This window comes from Capricornis sumatraensis, chromosome 4, assembly GCF_032405125.1.
Source record: "Capricornis sumatraensis isolate serow.1 chromosome 4, serow.2, whole genome shotgun sequence".
NCBI lineage: Eukaryota > Metazoa > Chordata > Mammalia > Artiodactyla > Bovidae > Capricornis > Capricornis sumatraensis.
In genome coordinates this window covers 120,433,104-120,459,757 of record NC_091072.1, presented here as the reverse complement: position 1 = coordinate 120,459,757, position 26,654 = coordinate 120,433,104, and the positions used below count along the sequence as shown (strand labels likewise).

General features: G+C 39.5%; 1 protein-coding gene across 1 annotated transcript in view; it reads right to left on the bottom strand.

Annotated features, from left to right (window-relative positions):
- The window catches only part of SYT10 (synaptotagmin 10), a 106,916-nt gene that overhangs the window by 53,541 nt on the left and 26,721 nt on the right, over window positions 1–26,654 (bottom strand). Inside the window, exon 2 of the mRNA XM_068971705.1 lies at window positions 18,792–19,149. Coding sequence (XP_068827806.1) covers window positions 18,792–19,149 — 358 coding nt within the window. The remainder of the gene's footprint in view (window positions 1–18,791; window positions 19,150–26,654) is intronic.

Genomic DNA, 26,654 nt, shown 5'->3' with positions numbered 1-26,654 from the left:
TCCCCAATTGGGTGTTGTTTTTGCTTTGGCTTCATCCCTTTATTCTTTCTGGAGTTATTTCTCCCCTGATCTCCAGTAACATATTGGGCACCTACCAATCTGGGGAGTTCATCTTTCAGTGGCCTATCCTTTTGCCTTTTCATACTGTTGCTTCAAGGATTTTGAGCATTACCTTGCTAGCATGTGAAATGAGCTCCACTGTGCAGTAGTTCCTTTCTTTATTCAGCTCAATTCCATTGTTAATCATTAGAGTCACTCATGCATATATTCTCAATTTTCTTGCTGCTGTCTATCTTCTTCGTGGTAGGGCAAAACCACAGTCCTAGCTGAATTCAACTCTCCACCATTTCTACACCTGTACATGTATAAGTGAATAAGCTAAAGATAAACATAAACAGCTTTCAATGTTCATTTTAAATTCATGACCACATTCCTCATTAGACCCTAACACTGAACAGCAAAACATTCTCACTCTCAATTTCCACCTTCTCATTTATTCAAATTTGTATCACCATCCTTATTCCCAATCTTACTTCCCATTTCACTAACTTCCCATTTCACTATGGGGCCTTAATTCCCATTTCACTAATGAAGTTGAAGCAAAAAGCAGAAACCTTTCACCTCATCAACTCTGTTATCAGTATCTGTATATATATTATTCTACCTTTCTGATTGCTAAAAGATTAATTATCCATGTTGTTCAGTTCAGATTAGTTACTCAGTCATGTCTGACTCCTTGCAACCCCATGGACTGCAGCACACCAGGTTACCCTATCAATAACGAACTCTTGGAGCTTACTCAAACTCATGTTCATTGAGTCGGTGATCCCATCCAACTATCTCATCCTCTGTGTTTCCCTTCTCCTCCTGCCTACAATTTTTCCCAGCATCAGAGTCTTTTCCAATGAGTCAGTTCATCTCATTAGGTGGCCAAAATATTGGAATTTCAGCTTCGGCATCAGTCCTTCCAATAAATATTCAGGACTGATTTCCTTTAGGCTTAACTGTTTGGAGCTCCTTGCCGTCCAAAGGACTCTCAGGAGTCTTCTCCAACACCACAGTTCAAAAGCATCAGTTCCTTGGCACTCAGCTTTCTTTATAGTCAACTCTCACATCCATACATGACTACTGGAAAAACCATAGCCTTGACTAGATGGACCTCCGTCAGCAAAGTAATGTCTCTGTTTTTTAATATACTGTCTAAGCTGGTCATAGCTTTTCTTCCAAGGAGCGTCTTTCAATTTCATGGCTGCAGTCACCATTTGCAGTGATTTTGGAGCCAAAGAAAATAAAGTCTGACACTGTTTCCATTGTTTTCCCATCTTTGCCATGAAGTGATGGGACCAGGTGTCATGATCTTAATTTTCTGAACGTTGAGTTTTAAGTCAGCTTTTTCACTCTCCCTTTTCACTTTCATCCAGAGGCTCTTTAGTTCTTCATTTACTGCCATAGGGTGGTGTCATCTGTGTATCTGAGGTTATTGATATTTCTCCCAGAAATCTTGATTCCAGCTTGTGCTTCATCCAGTCTGGCACTGCATATAAGTTAAATAAGGAAGGTGACAATATGCAACTTTGATGTACTCCTTTCCCGATTTGGAACCGGTTTGGTGTTCCATGTCTGCTTTCAAATGTTGCTTCTTGACCTGCATACAGATTTCTCAGGAGGCAGGTAAGGTTGTTGCTCTTTTGATGTCCAATGAATGTTGGCAATTTGCTCTCTGGTTCTTCTGCTTTTTTGAAATCCAGGTTGAATACTGGGAAGTTCATTGTTCATGTTCTGTTGAAGCCTGACTTGGAGAATTTTGCATATTACTTTGCTATCGTGTGAGATGAGTACAATTGTGCAGTAGTTTGAACATTCTTTGGCATTGACTTTCTTTGGGATTGGAATAAAATTGATCTTTTCCAGTCCTGTGGCCACTGCTGAGTTTTCTAAATTTGCTGGCATATTGAGTGCAGTACTTTAACAGCATCATCTTTTAGGATTTGAAATATTTCAACTGGTATCCCATCACCTCCACTAGCTTTGTTCTTAGTGATGCTTCCTAAGGCCCACTTGACATTCCAGAATGTCTGGCTCTAGGTAAGAGATCACACCCATGCTGTTATCTAAAGCCAGTTTGTCCACTTGTATACTAATTCCCATTTTCTCTCAGGTCATTTTAAAGATTGCTCCTCTTTGATTCCTGCATTATTAATGCCTCTTTACCAGATTATAACCACCAGCACAAGAGGATACTGTTATATCTGCTATCTTAAAGGAATTTTCTGAACCCACTTCCTCTGTCTGTACTGCTGTTTCTCTAACATGTTTGCAGCCAAACTCCTTGAAAGAGTTGAAGATAGTTCGTTCACTATCCAATTTATCTCTTTCCATCCTATGTAAACACATGTTAATTACATTTTCACACACCAATTCTGACATAACTGCTTTTGAAAATGTCCATAATATCTCCTCCATGTTACTAAACTCAGCTTAATCCATGGTTGTTTACCTATTCTCTTCACATGGCTTTCAGACTGTACTCTCCTGGGTTTCCTTCTGCTTTACTAGTCTTTACTTCCCAGTCCACTCTGTTTTTCCTGATGACTTAACATTGAAGTACTTTGGGGATTCATCCCTTGTTTTCTCTTTCTTTTCTTTCTTTCTTTTTTTTGTGGAATTTTTTTTAAATTTTTTTTTGTGGGGGGGAGAAAACTTTTTTTAATTTTTTTTTTCACTTTACAATATTGTATTGGTTTTGCCATGATGCTTGGGGCTGGTGCACTGGGATGACCAAGAGGGATGGTATGGGGAGGGAAGTGGAAGGGGGGTTCAGGATTGGGAACACGTGTACACCTGTGGTGAATTCATGTTTTCTCTTTCTTATATACACTCACCTCTTTGATAATAATATCTCCTGAGTTTGAACATCAGCTCTATATGGATTCCAAATTTAAGTACATAACACAAATTTCTCCAGAGTTCCAGAGTCATTATCTAGCTGCCCATTCAATTTTTCAACTAAGATTTCAAACAAAATCCTTAAACAAAACAGGTCCATATTTCCTGTTCTTGGCTCTCAGATTCACTCCATTCTCAGTCTCATCTTTATCAATTTTATATTTCCAGATGCTCAGGTCGAAACATTTAAGTCAGTCTTGACTTCCTCTTTTTACTCATATGCCCAAGATAATGTGTCATATTCTGTTTGTTCTATCTTCAAAATATAGTCTGAATCCAGCCAGAAGATGTATATATAGTTTGCTGAGTTTAGCCACTGCTGAGCTAACTGCAAACTCACCTGTGGCCACAGGACTGGGAAAGATCAGTTTTCATTCCAATCCAAAAAAGGCAATGCCAAAGAATGTTCAAACTAATGTACAATTGCACTCATCTCACACGCTAGCAAAGTAATGTGCAAAATTCTCCAAGCCAGGCTTCAACAGAACATAAACTGTGATTTTCCAGATGGTCAAGAAGGATTTCAATATAGCAAAGGAACCAGAGATCAAGTTGCCAACATCTGTTGGAACATCAAAAAAGCAAAAGAGTTCCAGAAAAACATCTACTTCTGCTTTATTGAGTATGCCAAAGCATTTGACTGTATGGATTACAACAAACTGTGGAAAATTCTTCAAGAAATAGGGATACCAGACCACCTTCCTGGCCTCCTGAGAAATCTGTATGCAGGTCAAGAAGCAACATTTGAAAGCAGACATGGAACACCAGACTGGTTCCAAATCAGGAAAGGAGTACATCAAAGTTGCATATTGTCACCTTCCTTATTTAACTTATATGCAGAGTGCATCATGCAAAATGCCAGACTGGATGAAGCACAAGCTGGAATCAAGATTTCTGGGAGAAATATCAATAACCTCAGATACACAGATGACACCACCCTTATGGCAGAAAGCGAAGAACTAAAGAGCCTCTGAATGAAAGTGAAAGAGGAGAGTGAAAAAGCTGACTTAAAACTCAACGTTCAGAAAATTAAGATCATGACACCTGGTCCCATCACTTCATGGCAAAGATGGGAAAACAATGGAAACAGTGTCAGACTTTATTTTCTTTGGCTCCAAAATCACTGCAAATGGTGACTGACTGCAGTCATGAGATTAAAAGACAGTTGCTCTTAGGAAGAAAAGCTATGACCAGCCTAGACAGTATATTAAAAAACAGAGACATTACTTTGCTGACAAAGGTCTATCTAGTCAAGGCTATGGTTTTTCCAGTAGTCATGTATGGATGTGAGAGTTGACTATAAAAAAAGCTGAGTGCTGAAGAACTGATGCTTTTCAACTGTAGTGTTGGAGAAGACTCTTGAGAGTCCCTTGGACTGCAAGGAGCTCCAAACAGTTAAGCCTAAAGGAAATCAGTCCTGAATATTTATTGGAAGGATTGATGCTGAAACTGAAAATCCAAAATTGGCCATCTTATGTGAATAATTAACTCATTGGAAAAGACCCTGATGCTGGGAAAAATTGAAGGCAGGAGGAGAAGGGGATGACTGAGGATGAGACGGTTGGATGGCATCACCGACTCAATGGACATGTGTTTGAGTGAGGTCTGGGAGTTGATGATAAACAGGGAAGTCTGGAGTGCTGCAGTCCATGGGGTCACAGAGTTGGACACAACTGAGCAACTGAACTGAACTGAATGCACATGCACACACACACACACACAGATGCACATACCATTGTTGGTGTTGTTTAGTTGCTAAGTCATGTCTGATTCTTTTGCAATCCCATGTACTGTAGCCAAACAGGCTCCTCTGTCCATGGGAATTTCCAGGCAAGAATGCAGGAAGACTGGAGTGGGTTGCCATTTCCTACTCCAGAGTATGTTCCTGACCCAGGGATCAAACCCAAGTCTCCAGCATTGGAAGGTGAATTCTTTACCCCTGAGCCATTAGGGAAGCCCTGCTCTATAAATATTGTTGAATAAATAAGTTAAAATTTTCCCCTGAAAACTTTAGCTATATGTTAACAATCCAATAATAATAAAAGCTGTTTGGAGAGGAAAAACTGTTTTTCTTCTCAATTATGCGATATAATGGTTAAAATTAATTTGAGTAACTTATCTTTATTCTGTTCAAGGAAATTTGTTCTTTCAGTTCAGTTCAGTTCAGTCGCTCAGTTGTGTCTGACTCTTTGTGACCCCATGAATCGCAGCATGCCAGGCCTCCCTGTCCATCACCATGTCCCAGAGTTCACTCAAACTCACATCCATTGAGTCGGTGATGTCATCCAGCCATCTCATCCTCTGTCGTCCCCTTTTCCTCCTGCCCCCAATCCCTCCCAGCATCAGAGTCTTTTCCAATGAGTCAACTCTTCGCATGGGTAGCCAAAGTACTGGAGTTTCAGCTTTAGCATCATTCCCTCCAAAGAACACCCAGGGCTGATCTCCTTTAGAATGGACTGGTTGGATCTCCTTGCAGTCCAAGGGAATCTCAGGAGTCTTCTCCACAGTTCAAAAGCATCAATTCTTCGGTGCTCAGCTTTCTTCACAGTCCAACTCTCAATCCATACATGACCACTGGAAAAACCATAGCCTTGACTAGACGGACCTTTGTTGGCAAAGTAATGTCTCTGCTTTTGAATATGCTATCTAGGTCGGTCATAACTTTTCTTCCAAGGAGTAAGTGTCTTTTAATTTCATAGCTGCAGTCACCATCTGCAGTGATTTTGGAGCCCCGAAAGATAAAGTCTGACACTGTTTCCACTGATTCCCCATCTATTTCCCATGAAGTGATGGGACCAGATGCCATGATCTTCATTTTCTGAATGTTGAGCTTTAAGCCAACTTTTTTACTCTCCTCTTAATAGAAATTAATAAAATGAATTATGGTATTCAGAAAATACTTGTCCCTTGACCTTTTATCATGTTAAAAAATGTTTATAAATCAAAATAAGAGATGATAAGCAATTGCTTTTGATGTATCATATATTTAAAGGAATGCATATGAAGAAATTAGGTTGGTAGTTTTTTATCTACAAATAAAGTTCTGAGAACATAATATTTTATATTAAGAGAGTGGAGCAATATAAAACCCTAAATTAAAAAAAAAAATCTTACAATAACATCTTGTCAGAATAATAAAACCAAGAATATTTTGTTTGGTATTGCTACATCCCCTATAAGGTCTTTTGACCTTATAATTATGTATTTTAGCTTTAACTTTCTATGCTCAACATGTCATTTAGGCTGTCCCTTAATTTTAAGTATGTTGATGTCTATCATGAGCCTCTCTCCTAGTGAGCTCAGCTAGGATTTGAAAAAAACTGTTAAAGTCCTTCAAATGAATTTACCTACCACTCTGGGGCCCTCCTGTACCTTCACATCTCCTTGAGCATACTGCAAAGAGTGTATTGAAATATCCTATCTTCAGATTTATCTACCATTCCCCAACCCTTCCACTAGTATTCTTTATAATAACAGAAAATAAGTTTTATTAATCTTCTCATGAATTTCATAATAATCACAAGCTGGGATTCAGGAAATATCTGTTGGAGCTTGTATGAAATGATTACTAAAAGATCTTATGACTAATAAAAGTCAACTTCCCAAGAATTATTTGTATTATGAAGAAGAGGGCCTAACCAATTTATGTGCTGTCCTGTGCTTAGTCACTCAGTCATATCTGACTCTTTGCAACCCTACTGACTGTAGCCCCCCAGGCTCCTCTGTCTATAGCAACTCTTCAGGCAAGAATACTGGAGTGGGTTGCCATGCCCTCCTCCAAGGGATCTTCCCAACCCAGGGACTGAACCCAGGTCTCCTACATTGCAGGCAGATTCCTTACACTCTGAGCCACCAGGGAAGCCCAAGAATCCTGGAGTGGGTAGCCTTTCCCTTCTCTAGAAGATCTTCCTGACCCAGGAATTGAACCGGAGTCTCCCGCATTACAATCAGATTCCTTATGAGCTGAGCTACCAGGGAAGCCCTAACAGATTTATAATTGGTGCTTATAAAGAGGAGATAATATTTATCAGTGTCATTAAACAAAATCTCCTAGTTTTTATATCTCATAAGGTTTTGTTTCTGACCTTGGTTCAAAGAGCCACTCCATTTCAAAAGTTAGATTATATACCAAAAGCATATGTTTCCTAAAGGAGATTATTTAACCATCTCAAGCATCTGTACATTATATTTTATGAATTGTTATTTCAAGGAGCTAGATATGGCTTATTTACCTTATATGCAGAGTACAATCATGCAAAATACTGGGCTGGAAGAATCACAAGCTGGAATCAAGACTGCAAGGAGAAATATCAATAACCTCAGATATGCATACAACACCACCCTAAAGGCAGAAAACAAAGAGGAACTAAAGAATCTCTTGAAGGTGAAAGAGGAGAGTGAAAAAACTGCCTTAAAACTCAACACTCAAAAAACAAAGATCATGGTATCCAGTCCCATTGTGTGTGCATGATAAGTTGCTTCAGTTGTGTCTGACTCTTTGCGACCCTCCTTGCAGCCTGCCGGAGAAGGCGGTGGCACCCCACTCCAGTACTCTTGCCTGGAAAATCCCATGGACGGAAGAGCCTGGTAGGCTGCAGTCCATGGGGTCGCTAAGAGTCAGACACAACTGAGTGACTTCACTTTCACTTTTCACTTCTGGCACTGGAGAAGGAAATGGCGACCCACTCCAGTGTTCTTGCCTGGAGAATCCCAGGAACGGCAGGGAGCCTGGTGGGCTGCCGTCTATGGGATCGCACAGAGTCGGACATGACTGAAGCGACTTAGCAGCAGCAGTTGCAGCCCGCCCTGCTCTTGGGTCCATGGGATTCTCCGGGCAAGAATACGGAGTGGGTTGCCATTTCCCTCCAGGGGATCTTCCTAACCCAGGGATTGAACCCAGGTCTCCTTCACTGTAGGTGGATTCTTTACCACTGAGCATGGCAAATAGATGGGGGGAAAGCAGAAACAATGACAGACTTTATTTTATTTGGCTCCAAAATCACTGCATATGGTGACTGCACCCATGAAGTTCAAAGATACTTGTTCCTTTGAAGAAAAGCTTTGACAAACCTAGATTGCATGTTTAAAAGTAGAGACATCACTTTGCTGACAAAGAGTTGTATAGTCAAAGCTATGGTTTTTCCAGGAGTCATGTATGGGCATGAGAGTTAGACCAAAAAGGAGGATGAGCACCAAAGAATTGATGCTTTAGAACTATGATGCTGAAGAAGACTCTTTAGAGTCATTTGAACATCAAGAATATCAAACCACTCAATTCTAAAGTAAATCCACCTTGAATTTTCATTGGAAGGACTGATGCTGAAACTGAAGCTTCCTCCAATACTCTGACACCTGATGCCAAAGAGCTGACTTATTGGAAAAGACTCTGATGCTGGGAAATGTTGAGGGCAGGAGGAGAAGTGGGTAACAGACAACGAAATAGTTGGATGGCATCATCAATTCAATGGACATGAGTTTGAGTAGACTCCGTGAGATAGTGAAGGACAGCGAAGTCTGATGTGCTGCAGTCCATGGGGTCACAAAGAGTTGAGCACACTGAGTGAGTGAACAACAACAGATCTCAGGTTCTCCTATTGTTCTGATCACAATATCCTAGCTAGTTAAATATCTTCTAAATTCTCCATTTCTGTAACATCTTGTTTCCCACTCTGTTCAGTATCTTGGAATGAAAATTGCAACTTTTGCTATCTTTTGAGAAAGAATTAATTGTTTAAAAATCTCTTAAAGAAAACTATGCAATCCAGTTTTATACATTTTTAAAATATTTGTACATAATTTATTTCTGAGTGCTCTTTCTAACTTTATTTGTGATGACTTTAAGAATTACTTTTCTAAGAAACCATGGCTAAGGTGAACCCATCAGCACATATAAGTCAATGATTTCTTTAATTATTTTCAGTAGGTACTTAGAATCCTAACAGTGATTAACCAACATAATTTCTCGTCCTCAACAAATTATTTTACCACTTACAATTCACCTCATTTCACAACAGTAATGAATGCATAGAAAATTGTTCCTTATACTCATCCTAGGGAGTTGACCTAGGATTAACCATCATTATTATCTCACCAGCTGATGATGTCTTTAAAGGAGGAAAGTGGAGAGATAATCAATGAAAATCATTCACTTGATGCTTTTTATGCACTTATCCAGTGATGGAAATTGGGGCTCCCCTGGTGGCTCAGATGGTAAAGATCCACCTGCAATGCAGGTGTCCTGGGTTCAATCACTGGGTTGGGAAAATCCTCTGGAGAAGGGAATGGGTACCCTCTCCAGTATACTTTCCTGAAGAACTCCATGGACAGAGGAGCCTGCAGGCTATAGTCCATGGGGTCACAAAGAGTCAGACATGACTGAGCAACTAACACTCTCAGTGTCTTTCAATGATGGAAAAAAGAGCACATTAAAGTAGGTTATATACACACTGGTTCTCTGAGAAGCTATCCGATTAGATACGGCAATCAGCTAGAGCTCAACATTAAGACAATAAACAATTGCTAGACTGTAGATATGACTTTAAAGGACAATAACTGACAACTGGATAGAAAAAGATTTATTTCCTTAAAGATCTTATAGTGAATAAGAGAGTTTGTCATTCTAGACAAGGGAAATGAGCACAGAATAAAGTTGAGATCTACAGGAGGATGATAAAAAGACCAAGCACCTTTCTAACTGGTAACCATAAAAGGCCCATTTGGATAGATAAGATGAAGTCATCAAATTCATTTACTGATTTTTTAAATTCAACAAATATATCCTGAATTCCTACAGTGCTTTGTCTAGGTTTCAAGAGCAATGCAGAAGTGAAATCAGCAGATCTTCTGCCTAAGAAGGCAGGGCTATATGTGTGGGGCAATATGGACCTAAAATATTATAATGGCAGGTTGGCATCATCAGACACATACATCAAACATCAAAAGTTTGAATGTCAAGCTTTTAGTCTAGGATTGTACTAGACTTGGAATGACAGAAGTGTCACTTAATACTTTTTATGAAATCTTAGATTTTTCCTTTATAACATTTCTCAGTTTTCATTTTGTTGTTGTTTGCAACTTCCTGATTTTTATCATGCCTGAACTACTATATTACTTTCAAAATAGATGTCTTTTTAAACAGCCTGCCCTACAAAATGTCAAATTCATTTTACTAAAACACAGCTGTTTAACCAAGAGACTTTTTGGACACAAATATTTTTGACAGGACAGACCTTGAACATTTTGTCCATGATTTCAAGGCCTTCTCAGACTTTAATTACAGCTGACTTTATCTTCTATTCCCCAATAGACCTCTATTTTCTGATCAAGGTAACTTACCTGATGTTTTCATAGCAAGATTTCCTATTCTGTGTCTTTCCATATAAAATGTTTCCATCTGTAATTCATATCCTCTTCGAATTGCCATTTATGTGAATTTCTAATTTCCTTTGGCCTCAGATCCATACCTCAACTGGCATGATTTTTGTATTCTCTTAAGTCCACATTTTCCATCACACAGTATGTACTTGTAATTTTGAATATTGTAATTTCTTATGTTTCTTCTCTTTCCGCATTATGTTGTGGATGTTTTTCTCAGTTCCCTAGAGTTGCAGATCAGACAGAGTATGCAGAATACCCTGACCATACTTAAAAGTTATATCTACTGAATATATCTACTAAATAAGACTACTGGATGAATGAAGAAGCAATCAAGATGGATGCTAGAATAATGTTAATAATAAGAAATACACAGACGTCTGTTGGCTGTTGGGCTACCAGGAGGCTGATGGGGTCGAATGTCCAAATATTTAAAAAGGAAGATGAGAACGTGAGAAATGTGATAGTTTCTAGCATGCTGTTAACTAATTAGAATATCACTTAAGGAGGGATAGGTATTCAGGATGGGGAACACAGGTATACCTGTGGTGGATTCATGTTGATGTATGGCAAAACCAATACAATATTGTAAAGTAATTAACATCCAATTAAAAATGCAGTATTGTAAAGTAAAATAAAGTAAAAATAAAAATTTAAATTAAAATAAATTTATATTTAACAAAATAGAGACAACTAAAAGTTGAGAGACTATGATGCTTGTCATCTATTGTCTAAGCCAAATAAAAGGGAGTCCTGATACAAGACTTCAGTTCAGTTCAGGTCAGTCACTCAGTCGTGTCCAATTCTTTGCGACCCCATGAATCGCAGCACGCCAGGCCTTCCTGTCCATCACCAGCTCCCGGAGTTCACTCAGACTCATGTCCATCGAGTCTGTGATGCCACCCAGCCATCTCATCCTCTGTCGTCCCCTTCTCCTCCTGCCCCCAATCCCTCCCAGCATCAGAGTCTTTTCCAATGAGTCAACTCTTTGCATGAGGTGGCCAAAGTACTGGAGCTTCAGCTTTAGCATCATTCCTTCCAAAGAAATCCCGGGGTTGATCTCCTTCAGAATAGACTGGTTGGATCTCCTTGCAGTCCAAAGGACTCTCAAGAGTCTTCTCCAACACCACAGTTCAAAAGCATCAATTCTTTAGCGCTCTGCCTTCTTCACAGTCCAACTCTCACATCCATACATGACCACAGGAAAAACCATAGCCTTGACTAGATGGACCTTAATCGGCAAAGTAATGTCTATCCTTTTGAATATGCTGTGTAGGTTGGTCATAACTTTTCTTCCAAGGAGTAAGTGTCTTTTAAATTCATGGCTGCAGTCACCATCTGCAGTGATTTTGGAGCCCCCAAAAATAAAGTCTGACACTGTTTCTACTGTTTCCACATCTATTTTCCCATGAAGTGATGGACCAGATGCCATGATCTTCGTTTTCTGAATGTTGAGCTTTAAGCCAACTTTTTCACTCTCCTCTTTCACTTTCATCAAGAGGCTTTTTAGTTCCTCTTCACTTTCTGCCATAAGGGGGGTGTCATCTGCATATCTGAGGTGATTGATATTTCTCCCGGCAATCTTGATTCCAGCTTGTGTTTCTTCCAGGCCAGCGTTTCTCATGATGTACTCTGCATATAAGTTAAATAAGCAGGGTGACAATATACAGCCTTGACGTACTCCTTTTCCTATTTGGAACCAGTCTGTTGTTGCATGTCCAGTTCTAACTGTTGCTTCCTGGCCTGAATACAGATTTCCCAAGAGGCAGGTTAGGTGGTCTGGTATTCCCATCTCTTTCAGAATTTTCCACAGTTTATTTTGATCCACACAGTCAAAGGCTTTGGCATAGTCAATAAAGCAGAAATAGATGTTTTTCTGGAACTCTCTTGCTTTTTCCATGATCCAGCGGATGTTGGCAATTTGATCTCTTATTCCTCTGCCTTTTCTAAAACCAGCTTGAACATCAGGGATTTCATGGTTCATGTATTGCTGAAGCCTGGCTTGGAGAATTTTGAGCATTACTTTACTAACATGTGAGATGAGTGCAATTGTGGGGTAGTTAGAGCATTCTATGGCATTGCCTTTCTTTAGAATTGGAATGAAAACTGACCTTTTTCAGTCCTGTGGCCACTGCTGAGTTTTCCAAATATGCTGGCCTATTGAGTGCAGCACGTTCACTGCATCATCTTTCAGGATTTGAAACAGCTCAACTGGAATTCCATCACCTCCACGAGCTTTTTTCATAGTGATGTTTTCTAAGGCCCACTTGAGTTCACATTTCAAGATGTCTGGCTCTAGATTAGTGATCACATATCATGATTATCTGGGTCGTGAAGATCTTTTCTGTACAGTTCTTCTGTGTATTCTTGCCACCTCTTCTTAATATCTTCTGCTTCTGTTAGGTCCATACCATTTCTGTCCTTTATCGAGCCCATCTTTGCATGAAATATTTCCTTGGTATCTCTAATTTTCTTGAAGAGATCTCTAGTCTCTTCCATTCTGTTGTTTTCCTCTATTTCTTTGCATTGATCACTGAAGAAGGCTTTCTTATCTCTTTTTGCTATTCTTTGGAACTCTGCATTCAGATGCTTATATCTTTCCTTTTCTCCTTTGCTTTTCACTTCTCTCCTTTTCACAGCTATTTGTAAGGCCTCCCCAGACAGTCATTTTGCTTTTTTGCATTTGTTTTCCATGGAGATGGTCTTGATCCCTGTCTCCTGTACAATGTTATGAACCTCATTCCATAGTTCATCAGGCACTCTATCTATCAGATCTAGGCCATTAAATATATTTCTCACTTCCACTGTATAATCATAAGGGATTTGATTTAGGTCATACCTGAATGGTCTAGTGGTTTTCCCTGCTTTCTTCAATTTGAGTCTGAATTTGGTAATAAGAAGTTCATGATCTGAGCCACAGTCAGCTCCTGGTCTTGTTTTTGTTGACTGTATAGAGCTTCCTCATCTTTGGCTGCAAAGAATATAATCAATCTGATTTCAGTGTTGACCATCTGGTGATGTCCATGTGTAGAGTCTTCTCTTGTGTTGTTGGAAGAGGGTGTTTGCTATGACCAGTGCATTTTCTTAGCAAAACTCTATTAGTCTTTGCCTGCTTCATTCCACATTCCAAGGCCAAATTTGCCTGTTACTCCAGGTGTTTCTTGACTTCCTACTTTTGCATTCCAGTCCCCTATAATGAAAAGGACATCTTTTTTGGGTGTTAGTTCTAAAAGGTCTTGTAGGTCTTCATAAAACCGTTCAACTTCAGTTTCTTCAGTGTTACTGGTTGGGGCATAGACTTGGATAACTGTGATATTGAATAGTTTGCCTTGGAGACAAACAGAGATCATTCTGTCATTTTTGAGATTGCATCCAAGTACTGCATTTTGGACTCTTTTGTTGACCATGATGGCTACTCCATTTCTTCTGAGGGATTCCTGCCTGCAGTAGTAGATATAATGGTCATCTGAGTTAAATTCACCCATTCCAGTCCACTTCAGTTCACTGATTCCTAGAATGTCGACATTCACCCTTGCCATCTCTTGTTTGATCACTTCCAATTTGGCTTGATTCATGGACCTGACATTCCAGGTTCTTATGCAATATTGCTCTTTACACATTGGACCTTGCTTCTATCACCAGTCACATGCACAGCTGGTTATTGTTTTTGCTTTGGCTCCATCCCTTCATTCTTTCTTGAGTTATTTCTCCACTGGGCTTCGAGCCGGCCCACTGAGCGAGGCCGAGAGGAACTACCCCCATTCCGAGGTCAGGGGCAGCAGCCTAGAATGCCAGGCTGCGACGGTGCAGGAATGGCTGAGAGGAGCTACCCTGCATCCGTGGTCAGGGGCAGTGGCCGAGAGGAGCTACCCCAAGTCCGAGGTCAGGGGTGGCGGCAGGAGGAGACACCCTGCGTTTGAGGTCATGGTGGTGGCTGGGAGGAGCTACCCCACATACGAGGCCAGTGGTGGCCAGGAGAATCCACCTCGCACCTGAGGCCATGGGCAGTGACCCTGAGGAGCCACCCCGAGCCCGAGGCCAGGGCCAGCGGCCAGGAGGATCAACCCAAGGAGTGGTGGCTGTGCAGGCACAGGAGGGCCTAGAGAAGCTATCCCACGTTGAAGTTCAGGAACAGTGGTGGTTAGGAGATACCCCTCATCCAAGGTAAGGAGCAGTGGCTGTGCTTTGCTGGAGCAGCCATGAAGAGATACCCCATGCCCAAGGTAAGAGAAACCCAAGTAAGATGGTAGGTGTTGCAAGAGGGCATCAGAGGGCAGACACACTGAAACCATACTCACAGAAAACTAGTCAATCTAATCACACTAGGACCACAGCCTTGTCTAACTCACTAAAACCAAGCCATGCCCGCGGGGCAACCCAAGACGGGCTGGTCATGGTGAAGAGGTCTGACAGAATGTGGTCCACTGGAGAAGGGAATGGCAAGCCACTTCAGTATTCTTGCCTTGAGAACCCCATGAACAGTATGATACCAGACTAGAGCTGGGATATCTTAACAAGGTGAGGGAACCAAGCATTAAAGTTAAATTACTGTGTGGGTTGGTGGGATATAGTTCCTGATATTGCCAGACTTCAATGAAAAGTTAGCATTTGAGCAGAATAATCCAATTTATAATAATGTGCCCTCAAGCTCTTTGTCTGTATAATAAACAGCAATTTCCCCTTCCTCTCTATATAAAAGTAATTAATATGAGAAGTAATTAACATATATGAGGAGTTTTGAGAAATAGAAATAATCAAGTTTTCTGGAAGAAATTCATCCCAAGGTCAAACATTAAAATCATGACTAGCTATTCATGATAACCACATATAATTTCTCATTTCTAACTGAGCAGAGTGAGCAGGAAGATGCCCTCATTCTCCAACCTCCAAGCTACCTGTCCTCAGTGGACTTTGTAATCATCTTTTTTTCTGTTAAATTTTTATTTTGTATTGGGGTAGAGCTGATTAACAATATCATGATAGTTTCAGGTGAACAGTGAAGGGACTCAGCCATACATATACATATATCCATTCTCCCCCAAACTCCTCTCCTATCCAAGCTGTCACATAACGCTAAACAGAGTTCCACGTGCTATACAGCAGGTCCTTGTTTGTAACATCTTTGATTGTGAAAAAACCATATCTCCTTGGCTTTAACTCTAAAAATGTGTTCCATCAATCTGGATAAATGTGAATTAAAATTTTCAGCAGCTGCATTTCTTTAGGAAATTTTAAAAATCTCTCTGGGTTTCAGTTAACTCACAAGCAATAGGAATAATTAATAATATTAACTTCATGCAGGCTGGTGGAGGATTAGCAGGAAGGATGCTGGTATGGTGACTAAACTGTAAGCACTCAAAACTGATATTTTATTTTCTTCCTTCCCCAATGTCTCATAAACAAGGAAATTCAAAGAGGTCAATGATATCAAGCTTATATAAAAGCTATGAATCTGTATTATACTTTTTCTCTTAAAAAATATGAGACATATATACAATGCCATCTTTTTGTTTTTTTAAGATTAAGAGAAACAAGGATTTTTTTCTGATTTAATTTCCTATAATTACTGAGAAATTCCTGGAGTATGAAATGGCAACCCACTCCCGCATTCTTGCCTGGAAAATTCCATGGACAGGAGCCTCATGGGCTACAGTCCATGGGGTCACAAAGAGTCAGACATGACTCGGTGACCCACTGACTGAGAAATTTAGTGCTAAAATGACGTGTTGTCACTCTCTACTGTATTTTATTTCTAGACAGCAATTCTGCATCCAAAACCAATTCTTCAAACATGTGTTCTCCGTATGTATTCTTTTATTCTCCCGTAGCTAGTGATAATTGGATAGCTAGTGATAATTGGATAAGTTGTATATTTACATTCAACAGATAATCTTTTGGAGATAGTGTTTTATTTTTCTGAAGTTTCCAAAAAAATTGAGCAAAGAAAGGCAAGTTATTCTTATTGTACATGCTCAGTCATTCAGTTGTGTCTAACTCTCTGCAACCCATGGACTGCAGCCTGCCAGGCTACTCTGTCCATGGAATTTTCCAGGAATGAACACTGAAGTGGGTTATCATTTCATACTCCAAGACATTTTCCTGACCCAGGGTATGAACCCACTATTTCTGTGTCTCCTGCATTGGTAGGCAGATTATCACCTGAGAAGCCCAAGTTATCTTCATTAATTGAGTGTCCTTATTTGGGTGTCCTTAATTGAGTGTCCTTATCCACTAAAAGATTTGAATAATTCTGAACACTGTTTATATATAGTCACAGATAGTATCAAAATTTTTTTAAAATGTCTTATAGATTAATTGAATATTTTTACCCTGAAATTTCTGAGTATGTTAAGGCTTTATTAAATATCATAATTGGCCACAGTTTGAAGTTTTGATAGTAATGATAATCAAGTAACCATATGAAATAGACAAAGCATTTTTTCCTATAAGTATAAAGAAGAAGGATATGTAATAATTATTTTAGAATTAACTATGTATAAATAAATTTAAATTAATGCATACTGGATCATAAAAGTGAACGAATGCAGCGCTCAGGAAAACCTGTCAACATAATAAGTAAACACGAAGCACATCTAGGTTTTAGAATTTAAATAGCTTGAAAAGTATAACACTTCCATCCATCTTCCTTACCCCAAAGTTCCTCATCCCTGAAGTAACAATTATTCTTACTTATCTCACTGGAATTTATCTCAGAAAGAAGATGGTTTGTTTATAGATGCAATCCTTTTTTTAAAAATTTTACAAAAGATATATTGAATATTCTTTCAATCCTAATAGCAAACATGACCCTTGTAGTTTTTCAACTTGATAGATTTCCAAATCCACAAAAAGTATGTCATGTCAATACTTGTGGCAGATTCATGTTGATGTATAGCAAAACCAATACAATATTGTAAAGTAATTGACCTCCAATTAAAATAAATAATTTATATTTAAAAAAATACAGAAAGCATAAATGCATCTTTGATTTAGAGAGATAGGAAGGTAAGATTGGGAAGTCAATTGTTTAGCAGAAAACATCACTTACCCCCATTGCTTTTGATTTTTACCGTGTCCCTAGGAGAAGGCAATGGCGACCCACTCCAGTACTCTTGCCTGGAAACTCCCACGGACGGACAGGCCTGGTAGGCTGCAGTCTATGGGGTCTCTAACAGTTGGGCACGATAGAGTGACTTCACTTTCACTTTTCACTTTCATACATTAGAAAAGGAAATGGCAACCCACTCCAGCATTCTTGCCTGCAGAATCCCAGGGACAGAGGATCCTAGTGGGCTGCCGTGTAAGGGACTGCAGAGAGTCGGACATGACTTAGCAGCAGCAGCAAGGTAAAACTGTTACATCTGGGAATCAGAGAAATACTGCTACTATTAGACCATTATTATCAGAAACACTGCTACTATTACAATAACATGTTGGTTTTTCATGTTAAAGACTGAAGACCTTGCTGCTGCTGCTGCTAAGTAGCTTCAGTCGTGCCCGACTCTCTGCAACCCCATAGACAGCAGCCCACCAGGTTCCCCGTCCCTGGGATTCTCCAGGCAAGAATACTGGAGTGGGTTGCCATTTCCTTCTTCAGTGCATGAAAGTGAAAAGTGAAAGTGAAGTCGCTCAGTTGTGTCCGACTCTTCGCGACTTCATGGACTGCAGCCCACCAGGCTCCTCCATCCATGGGATTTTTCCAGGCAAGAGTACTGGAGTGGGTTGCAGTAGAAAAAAATCTTTTCATATGAATCTTTTTCCCATTTACAGTTAACACAATTTGAAATACACCATAGCAAATTATTTTTGTTCAAGTAAACTTTTGCTGATTTTTCCAGGCTGAATTAAAATATACCTCCTTAAAATGTATCACTCTAAGGAGGCTTCCCTCTGCCTTCCCTTCATGTACACTCTTACTATGCTCATGATACTCACCAAAGCTGTTGTGCAATTTACCATAATAGTTTGGTCTATGAGTTCCAATAAGCAATGAAATTTTCTAGCAGTTTATGGTATAGGTGCTAAACAAGTATAAACTAAACATTAGCCTCTGTTACTCAGTTTTGATTGTGAACTTGTAGGTGATTTAATGGAATACAAGGCAAATGGCTGACTTATTTATTGGTTGTATTAAACTAAATCAAAAGACTGGAAATCAACCAAAAATATTTCAAAGGAAAAAGCCAATAAATAAATATCTAATTAGATTATTTTAATGAAACCTCTACCTTTCATGGTACCACTCTCTGTGTCACTTTGTCCTCAATTTCTTTCTCTTCATCCCTATTTATTCTATCCTATCAATTCCCTCCTTACTCTATTATTTATTTTCCTCTGTCTTTCTCATTTCTCTTGTTTGTCTTTTCTCCTTTCCCACCTCAGTTTTTCTCCCTTAGAAAATCACATACAACACACACAAATACAGACACACACACAGCCCAGATAGTTTTGTTTATTTGATCTTTCCTTACCGGGATGAAGATGTAGGCTCAGTTGTTTGTCTTTGCACACGTGCATGTTTAATTAAATGTTCTTTTACAGCAGTTTGGACTTCGGCTGGGATATCAGGGGAAGTGTGGCTGATTTTTATTGCAGGCTCAATAACTTTTAGTGCTGGTTCTCCATTTTCTTTAATCTCTTTTTTCTCTTCAGTCTCAAAGACTTCAGTGGGAGCACTTGACATGCTCTGTGGAAGGGTACTGACATTGGAAGTCATGGGTTTGCTCTTCCAGAAAGGCCAGCATAACTTCCAGAAGACAAAAAGTGAAACAACCAACAAGGCCAGGCCACAAAAGCTGACAACAACTGCTAACAGGCTGACTGAAATATCTGGAAAAAAATTACAATGTAGGAGAAATATTAAGTCATTGATAATGTATATAATAGAGCAGTAATTGTGGGATAATGTGATATTATGGTTATTATTAATAGTATGCTGATTTAGTTTCAAAAATCTACTTTTAAGTACTTTTGTAAGGAGGAAATATTAATAATTATGTTTATTCTCTATGTTTGTATCTCATTCCTGCCCTGGAAATAGGTTCATCTATATCATTGATGACATAGATGGGTGGGATGGGGGGAGGTGGGAAGAAGGTCCAAGAGGGAGAGGAAATATGTATATTTACATATAGTTCATTCACTTCATTGTACAGAGGAAACTAACATAATATTGTAAAGCAATTATACTCCAACTATATATATATATATATATATATTCAAAGGAAACAATTAAAAAATTTTATCCCAGGAACTTTCCAGTTGTATACAAGAAATGCACGATATATACATATTATTTCCAAGTATAGTACAAGGGGGTGCAAGAGTTCACAAAATGAAGGTTAGCTCCTTGCAACCTACCTTGAAGTCATGACACTTAACATGCTTTAAGACTGTATATAACAAGAAAGCCTTCTGTTGGCTTCATCTTTGATCTACAGATGCAACCTTCTTACTCTCTAAGCAGTAATAATGTTAAATATTTGTATAAGCTGCTTTCTGTGGTCTAAATGAGAATGTGTGTGTGCTAAGCAGCTTCAGCCATGTCTGACTCTTTGTGACCCTATGGATCATAGCCTGCCAGGCTCCTCTGTCCATAGGATTCTCCAGGCAAGAATACTGGAGTGGGTTGCCATGCCCTTCTCCAGGGACCCTTCCCAACCCAGGGATTGAACTCATGTCTCTTATGTCTCTTGCACTGGCAAGCAGCATCTTTACCACTAGCACCACCTGGGACACATTACTAATAGAGAATGAGTACACAATCAGTTGTATTTTCAAACTCCATGTGTGTGTATCCACTCAGTCGCTCAGTTATGTTGGAGTCTTTGTGTCCCCATGGGCCCACCAGGCCTTTTTGTTCATGGAATTTTCCAGGAAAGAATACTGGAGCAGGTTGCCATTTCCTACTCCAGGGATCTTCCCAACCTAGGAATCAAACCAGCATGCATCTCTTGCACTTCCTGCATTAGCAGGCAGATTCTTTACCACTGTGCTACCTGGGAAACCCCTCTTCAAACTCCATAGGTCCTTTCTAATAAGGTCGAGTGCTCCTAACTTCTGAAGTCCAAAATTGGTTAATAATTTGCTAAGGAATTTTAAAATATTATTTTAAAATAATTACAAAATTAATATATGTGTAAAATAATTAAAAGGAATACAATAAAAAGTTAATAAGATTATATAAATAAATAAATGGGAGAGAAGTCACATATCTCTCATGCAAAATCATGCCCAGGAGTTTATGTAGGTACTCTGCCCTCAAGGAAGTGGAAAACAGCTCTCCACTCCTTAACTGTGGGATGTACAAAGTGACTTCCTCCTAATGAGTACTTCCTCCTGCTGAGTACCTAGTGAGTACCTTTTGTATGAAAAGGGGCAAAATGGTATAGTTTTACACAAGAGACATCTGAAATATACAAACCTCATCCAGGTGATCAAGGGGAACATCAACAGTGACAAATCATGTCAATAGCCTTGATATGATGTGATGAATATGGCACATTATCTCTGCGATCTTTCTGCCCAAATTAATAACCCAGATCTAATCATGAAAAAAAAATATGAAAATTCGAGTATAGGGACATTCTACAAAACACCTGACCAGTACTCTTCAAAACCCAATGTTGTCAAAAAATGGAAGTCTGAGAAACTGTCATACTGTCATAACTCAGAGAGACTAAGGAGACATGATAATTAAATGTGATATGATAATCTAGATGGAATTATCCCAGATAGTCTCCTGGAATAAAAAATAAAGAACATTATGAAAAAGGAAATCTGAATAAAGTATGGACTTCAGTTAACAATGTATCAATATAGTTCAGCAACTATAACCAAACACATTAGTATTTCACATACTAATGTAAAATGTTAATGATAGGAACAACTGAGTGTGGAGCAAATTTCTGTACATCGACAACAGTTTCAAAAAGTAAAATCCATTGAAACATGTTAAGAATATCCCTCTACCAATTTCCATTTTCACCTTCCTAAAATTACAAATGTTAGCAATCTGGTGCTGCAGCACTCTTAAAGTTTGGAAGACTAAATAGATATCCCACAAAGAACTTTTCTAGACTTAGATAACCATATACTTTTATTTCATAACTTTGTTTAGCATCAGTGTCAAATATAACTCTTAATTTCTTTTGTTTCTCTGTTTTAAATAAAAGATGTTAGGGATATAACATAGACTGAATTGTGTCTGTCCCTCCACCACCTCCAAATTCATTTGTTAAAGTCCTAACACCCAGGACCTCAGAATATAACTGTATTTGGATATGGGCCTTCAAAATTAGTAATCAAGACAAAATGAGGTCATATGAATGAGCCCTAACGCAATATATCTGAGGTCCTTATAAGAAGAAGAGATTAAGACAAAGAGAGTCATAGAAGGAAGACCATGTAAGGGCCCAGGGAGAAGGTAACCATCAAGAAGCCAATGGGGAGAGGACTCAGAAGAAATCTACCCTCCTGACAGCTTATCTCAGACTTCTATTTTTCAAAACTGCGGAGTAAGTTTCTGTTGTTTAAGTGACCCATTGTAGTACTTGGTTATGGAAGCCCTAGCAAACTAAAGAACAAATCTAATTTCTTTTAATCACCATTGTAAAACACCACTCCTCGAAAGTAACCTCAGTTTGGTGTGAATCTGTCCAGTCCAAGCACTAATAAACAAAAATATCTCTTAAGTAATCATAAAGTATAGAATTTTAAATATAGAATAAAATATAGAATTTCACTGGAGGAAGAAATGATAACCCACTCCAGTATTCTTGCCTAGAGAATCCCATGAACAGTATGAAAAGGCAAAAAGATGTGATACCATAACATGAGCCCCCAAGATCAAAAGATGTCCAGTATGCTACTGGGGAAGAGCAGAGAACAATTACTAATAGCTCCAGAAAGAATGAAGTGGCAGGGCCAACGCAGAAATGATGCTCAGCTGTGGATGCACCTGGTGGTGAAAGTCAAGTCCAATGCTATAAAGAACAATATTGCATAGGAACCTGGAATGTTAGCTCCATGAATCAAGGTAAATTGGAAGTGGTCAAATAGGAGATGGAAAGAGTGAACATTGATATCTTAGGAATCAGTGAACTGAAATGGACAGGAATGGGAAAATTTAATTCAGATGACCATTATATCTACTATTGTGGGCAAGAATCCCTTAGAAGAAATGGAGTAGCCCTCATAGTCAACAAAAGATTCTGAAATGCAGTACTTGGGTGCAAGCTCAGAGAGAATGATCTCAGTTCATTTCCAAGACAAATCATTTAATATCACAGTAATCCAAGTCTGTGCCCCAAACATTAATGGTGAAGAAATTGACGCTGACTGGTTATGAAGACCTACCACACCTTCTAGAACAAAAAGCAAAAGATGTCCTTTTCATTATATCAGACTGGAATGCAAAAGTAGAAAGTCAGAGATACCCAGAATAACCAGTAAGTTAGGCCTATGAGTATAAAATGAAGTAGGACAAAGTTTAACAAAGTTTTTCCAAGAGAACACACTGGTCATAGAAAACACCCTTTTCCAACATACCAAGAGACATGGACATCACCAAATGGTCGATATGGAAATCAGATCAATTATGTTCTTTGCAGCTGAAAATGGAGAGCTATATACAGTCAGCTAAAACAAGACCTGGAGTTGGCCCAAATCATGAGCTCCTTATTATAAAATTCAAGCTTAAATGGAAGAATGTAAGGAAAACCACTAGATCATTCAGTGAAAATGTTAGTCACTCATGGTATGACCTAAGTCAAATCCCTTGTGATATACAGTGGAGGTAACAAATAGATTCAACAGAGTAGATCTGATAGAGTGCCTGAATAATGCAGAGATTTGTAATATTGTACAGGAGGCAGTGACCAAACTATTCCAGAGAAAAAGAAATGCAAGAAAACAAAGTGATTGTCTGAGGAGGCTTTACAAATAGCTCAGGAAAGAACAGAAGTGAAGGGCAAAGGAGAAAGGGAAAGATATACCCAACTGAATGCAGAATTCCAGAAAATAACAAGGTGAAAAAGAAGGCCTTCTTAAATGAATGATTCAAAGAAATAGGGGGAAATAGTGGAATGGGAAAGATGAGAGGTCTCTTCAAGAAAATTAGAGATATAAAGGGAATATTTCATACAAGAATGGGCACAATAAAGGAGAGAAATGGTAAGGACTTAATATAAGCAGAAGATTAAGAAGAAATGGCAAGAATACTCAGAAACGTGTTAATGACCCAGAGAAGTACTGTGGTTTGATCACTCATCTAGAGCCAGAAATCCTGGAGTGGGAAGTAAAGTGGACCTTAGGAGCCCTTACTATGAACAAAGTTAGTGGAGGTGATAGAATTCCAGCTGAGCTACTTAAAACCTTAAAAGATGTTGTTGCTGTTAAAGTGCTATGAGTGTAGCACTTTTCCAAATTTGGAAAACTCGGCAGTGGCCATAGGTCTGGAAAAGGTCTGATTTCATTCCAGTCCTAAAGAAGGGTAATGTCAAAGAATATTCAAATTACTGCACAACTGCATGCATCTCACACGCTAGCAAAGTAATGCTCAAAATTCTCCAAGCCAGGCTTCAACAGTATGTGAACTGTGAAATTCCAGATGTCCAAACTGGATTTAGAAAAGGCAGAGGAACCAGAGATCAAATTGCCAACATTTGTTGGATTGTAGAGAAAGCATGGGGGTTCCAGAAAAACATCTACTTCTGCTTCATTGACTAAAGGCTTTGGCAACGTGGATCACAACGAACTGTGGAAAATTCTTAAAGATATGGGTATACCAGACCACCTTACCTGTCTCCTGAGAAACCCATATGCAGGTCAAGAAGCAACAGTTAGAACTGGACATGGAACAACTCCATGTATTTGTGCATGCTATGTCGCATCAGTTGTGTCCAACTCTTTGAAACCCTATTGAAACTGTAGCCTGCCAGGCTCCTCTGCCCATGGGATTCTCCAGGCAAGAATACTGGAGTACGTTGCCATGCCCTCCTGCAGGGGATCTGCCCAACCCAGGGATCAAATCTGTATCTCCTGGGGCTCCTGCATGCAGGCAGATTCTTTATACTGAGCCACGAGAGAAGCCCACATGTATGGAAAAACTGACCACTTCAAAATTGGGAAAGGAATACAACAAAGCTGCACATTGTTAACTTTCTTATTTAACTTACACTCAGAGTACATCACGGAAAATGCTAGGCTAGATGAATCACAAGCTGGAATTGAGATGTTTGGGAGAAATAACAACAACCTCAGATATGCAGATGATACCACTTTAATGGCAGAAAGTGAAGAGGAACTAAAGAACCTCTTGACGAAGGTGAAAAAGGAGAGTGAAAAAGCTGACTTAAAACTCAACATCAAAAACCTAGGTCCTATCACTTCATGGCAAATAGATGGGGGAAATGTGGAAACAGGATCAGATTTCACTTTCTTGGGCTCCCAAATCAATGTGGATGGTGATTGTATCCATATTAAAAGACACTTGCTCCTTGGAAGAAAAGCTATGTCAAAGCTAGACAGTATATTAAAAAGCAGAGATATCACTTTGCTGACAACATTCTGTGTAGTCAAAGCTATGGTTTTTCCCACAGTCATGTTTGGATGAGCTGGACCATAAGAGTTGGACCACAAGTGTTGGATCATAAAGGCTGATCACTGAAGAATTGATGCTTAAGACCTGTATTGTTGGAAAAGACTCTGGAGAGTCCCTTGGGCAGCAAGAAGACCAAATCAGTCAGTCCTAAAGGAAATTCATCCTGAATATTCATTGGAAGGACTGATGCTGAAGCTGAAGCTCCAGTACTTTGGCCACCTGATGCGAAGAGCTGACTCAATGGAAAAGACCCTGATGCTGAGAAAGATTAAGGGCAGCAGGAGAAGTGGGTGACAGAGGAGGAGATGGTTGGATGGCATCACTGCCTCAGTGGACATGAGTTTAAGCACACTTAGGGAGATAGTGATAGACAGAGAAGCCTGGTTTGCCTCAGTTCATGGATTCTCGAAGAGTCAGACATGACTTAATGACTGAACAACAATAACAACAGATATTTCAAAACAGAACTCAGACTCACTAACAAAACATCATGTAAGTTTACCAGTTCCTACAATTTCAGAGAAATATTATTTTACTTTTATTTTTATTGACCTGATAGGGAAATGATTGGTAGTTTTCAGTTCAGTTCAGTTCAGTTCAGTCACTCAGTTGTGTCTGACCCTTTGCGACCCCATGAATCGCGGCACGCCAGGTCTCCCTGTCCATCACCAACTCCCGGAGTTCGCTCAGACTTGCGTCCATCAAGTCCGTGATGCCATCCAGCCATCTCATCCTCTGTCGTCCCCTTCTCCTCTTGCCCCCAATCCCTCCCAGCATCAGAGTCTGTTCCAATAAGTCAACTCTTCACATGAGGTGGCCAAAGTACTGGAGCTTCAGCTTTAGCATCATCCCTTCTAAAGAAATCCCAGGGTTGATCTCCTTCAGAATGGACTGCTTGGATCTCCGTGCAGTCCAAGGGACTCTCAAGAGTCTTCTCCAACACCACAGTTCAAAAGCATCAATTCTTTGGTGCTCAGCCTTCTTCACAGTCCAACTCTCACATCCATACATGACCACAGGAAAAACCATAGCCTTGACTAGATGGACCTTAGTCGGCAAAGTAATGCCTCTGCTTTTCAATATGCTATCTAGGCTGGTCATAACTTTTCTCCCAAGGAGTAAGCATCTTTTAATTTCATGGCTGCAATCACCATCTGCAGTGATTTGGGAGCCCCCAAAAATAAAGTCTGATACTGTTTCCCCATCTATTTCCCATGAAGTGATGGGACCAGGTGCCATGATCTTCGTTTTCTGAATGTTGAGCTTTAGGCCAACTTTTTCACTCTCCACTTTCACTTTCATCAAGAGGTAAAAGCTCCTCTTCACTTTCTGCCATAAGGGTGGTGTCATCTGCATATCTGAGGTTATTGATATTTCTCCCAGCAATCTTGATTCCAGCTTGTGTTTCTTCCAGTCCAGCATTTCTCATGATGTACTCTGCATATAAGTTCAATAAGCAGGGTGACAATATACAGCCTTGATGTACTCCTTTTCCTATTTGGAACCAGTCTGTTGTTCCACGTCCAGTTCTAACTGCTGCTTCCTGACCTGCATACAGATTTCTCAAGGAGATACCCCTCGTCCAAGGTAAGGAGCAGTGGCTGTGCTTTGCTGGAGCAGCCGTGAAGAGATATCCCACGCCCAAGGTAAGAGAAAACCAAGTAAGATGGTAGGTGTTGCAAGAGGGCATCAGAGGGCAGACACACTGAAACCATACTCACAGAAAACTAGT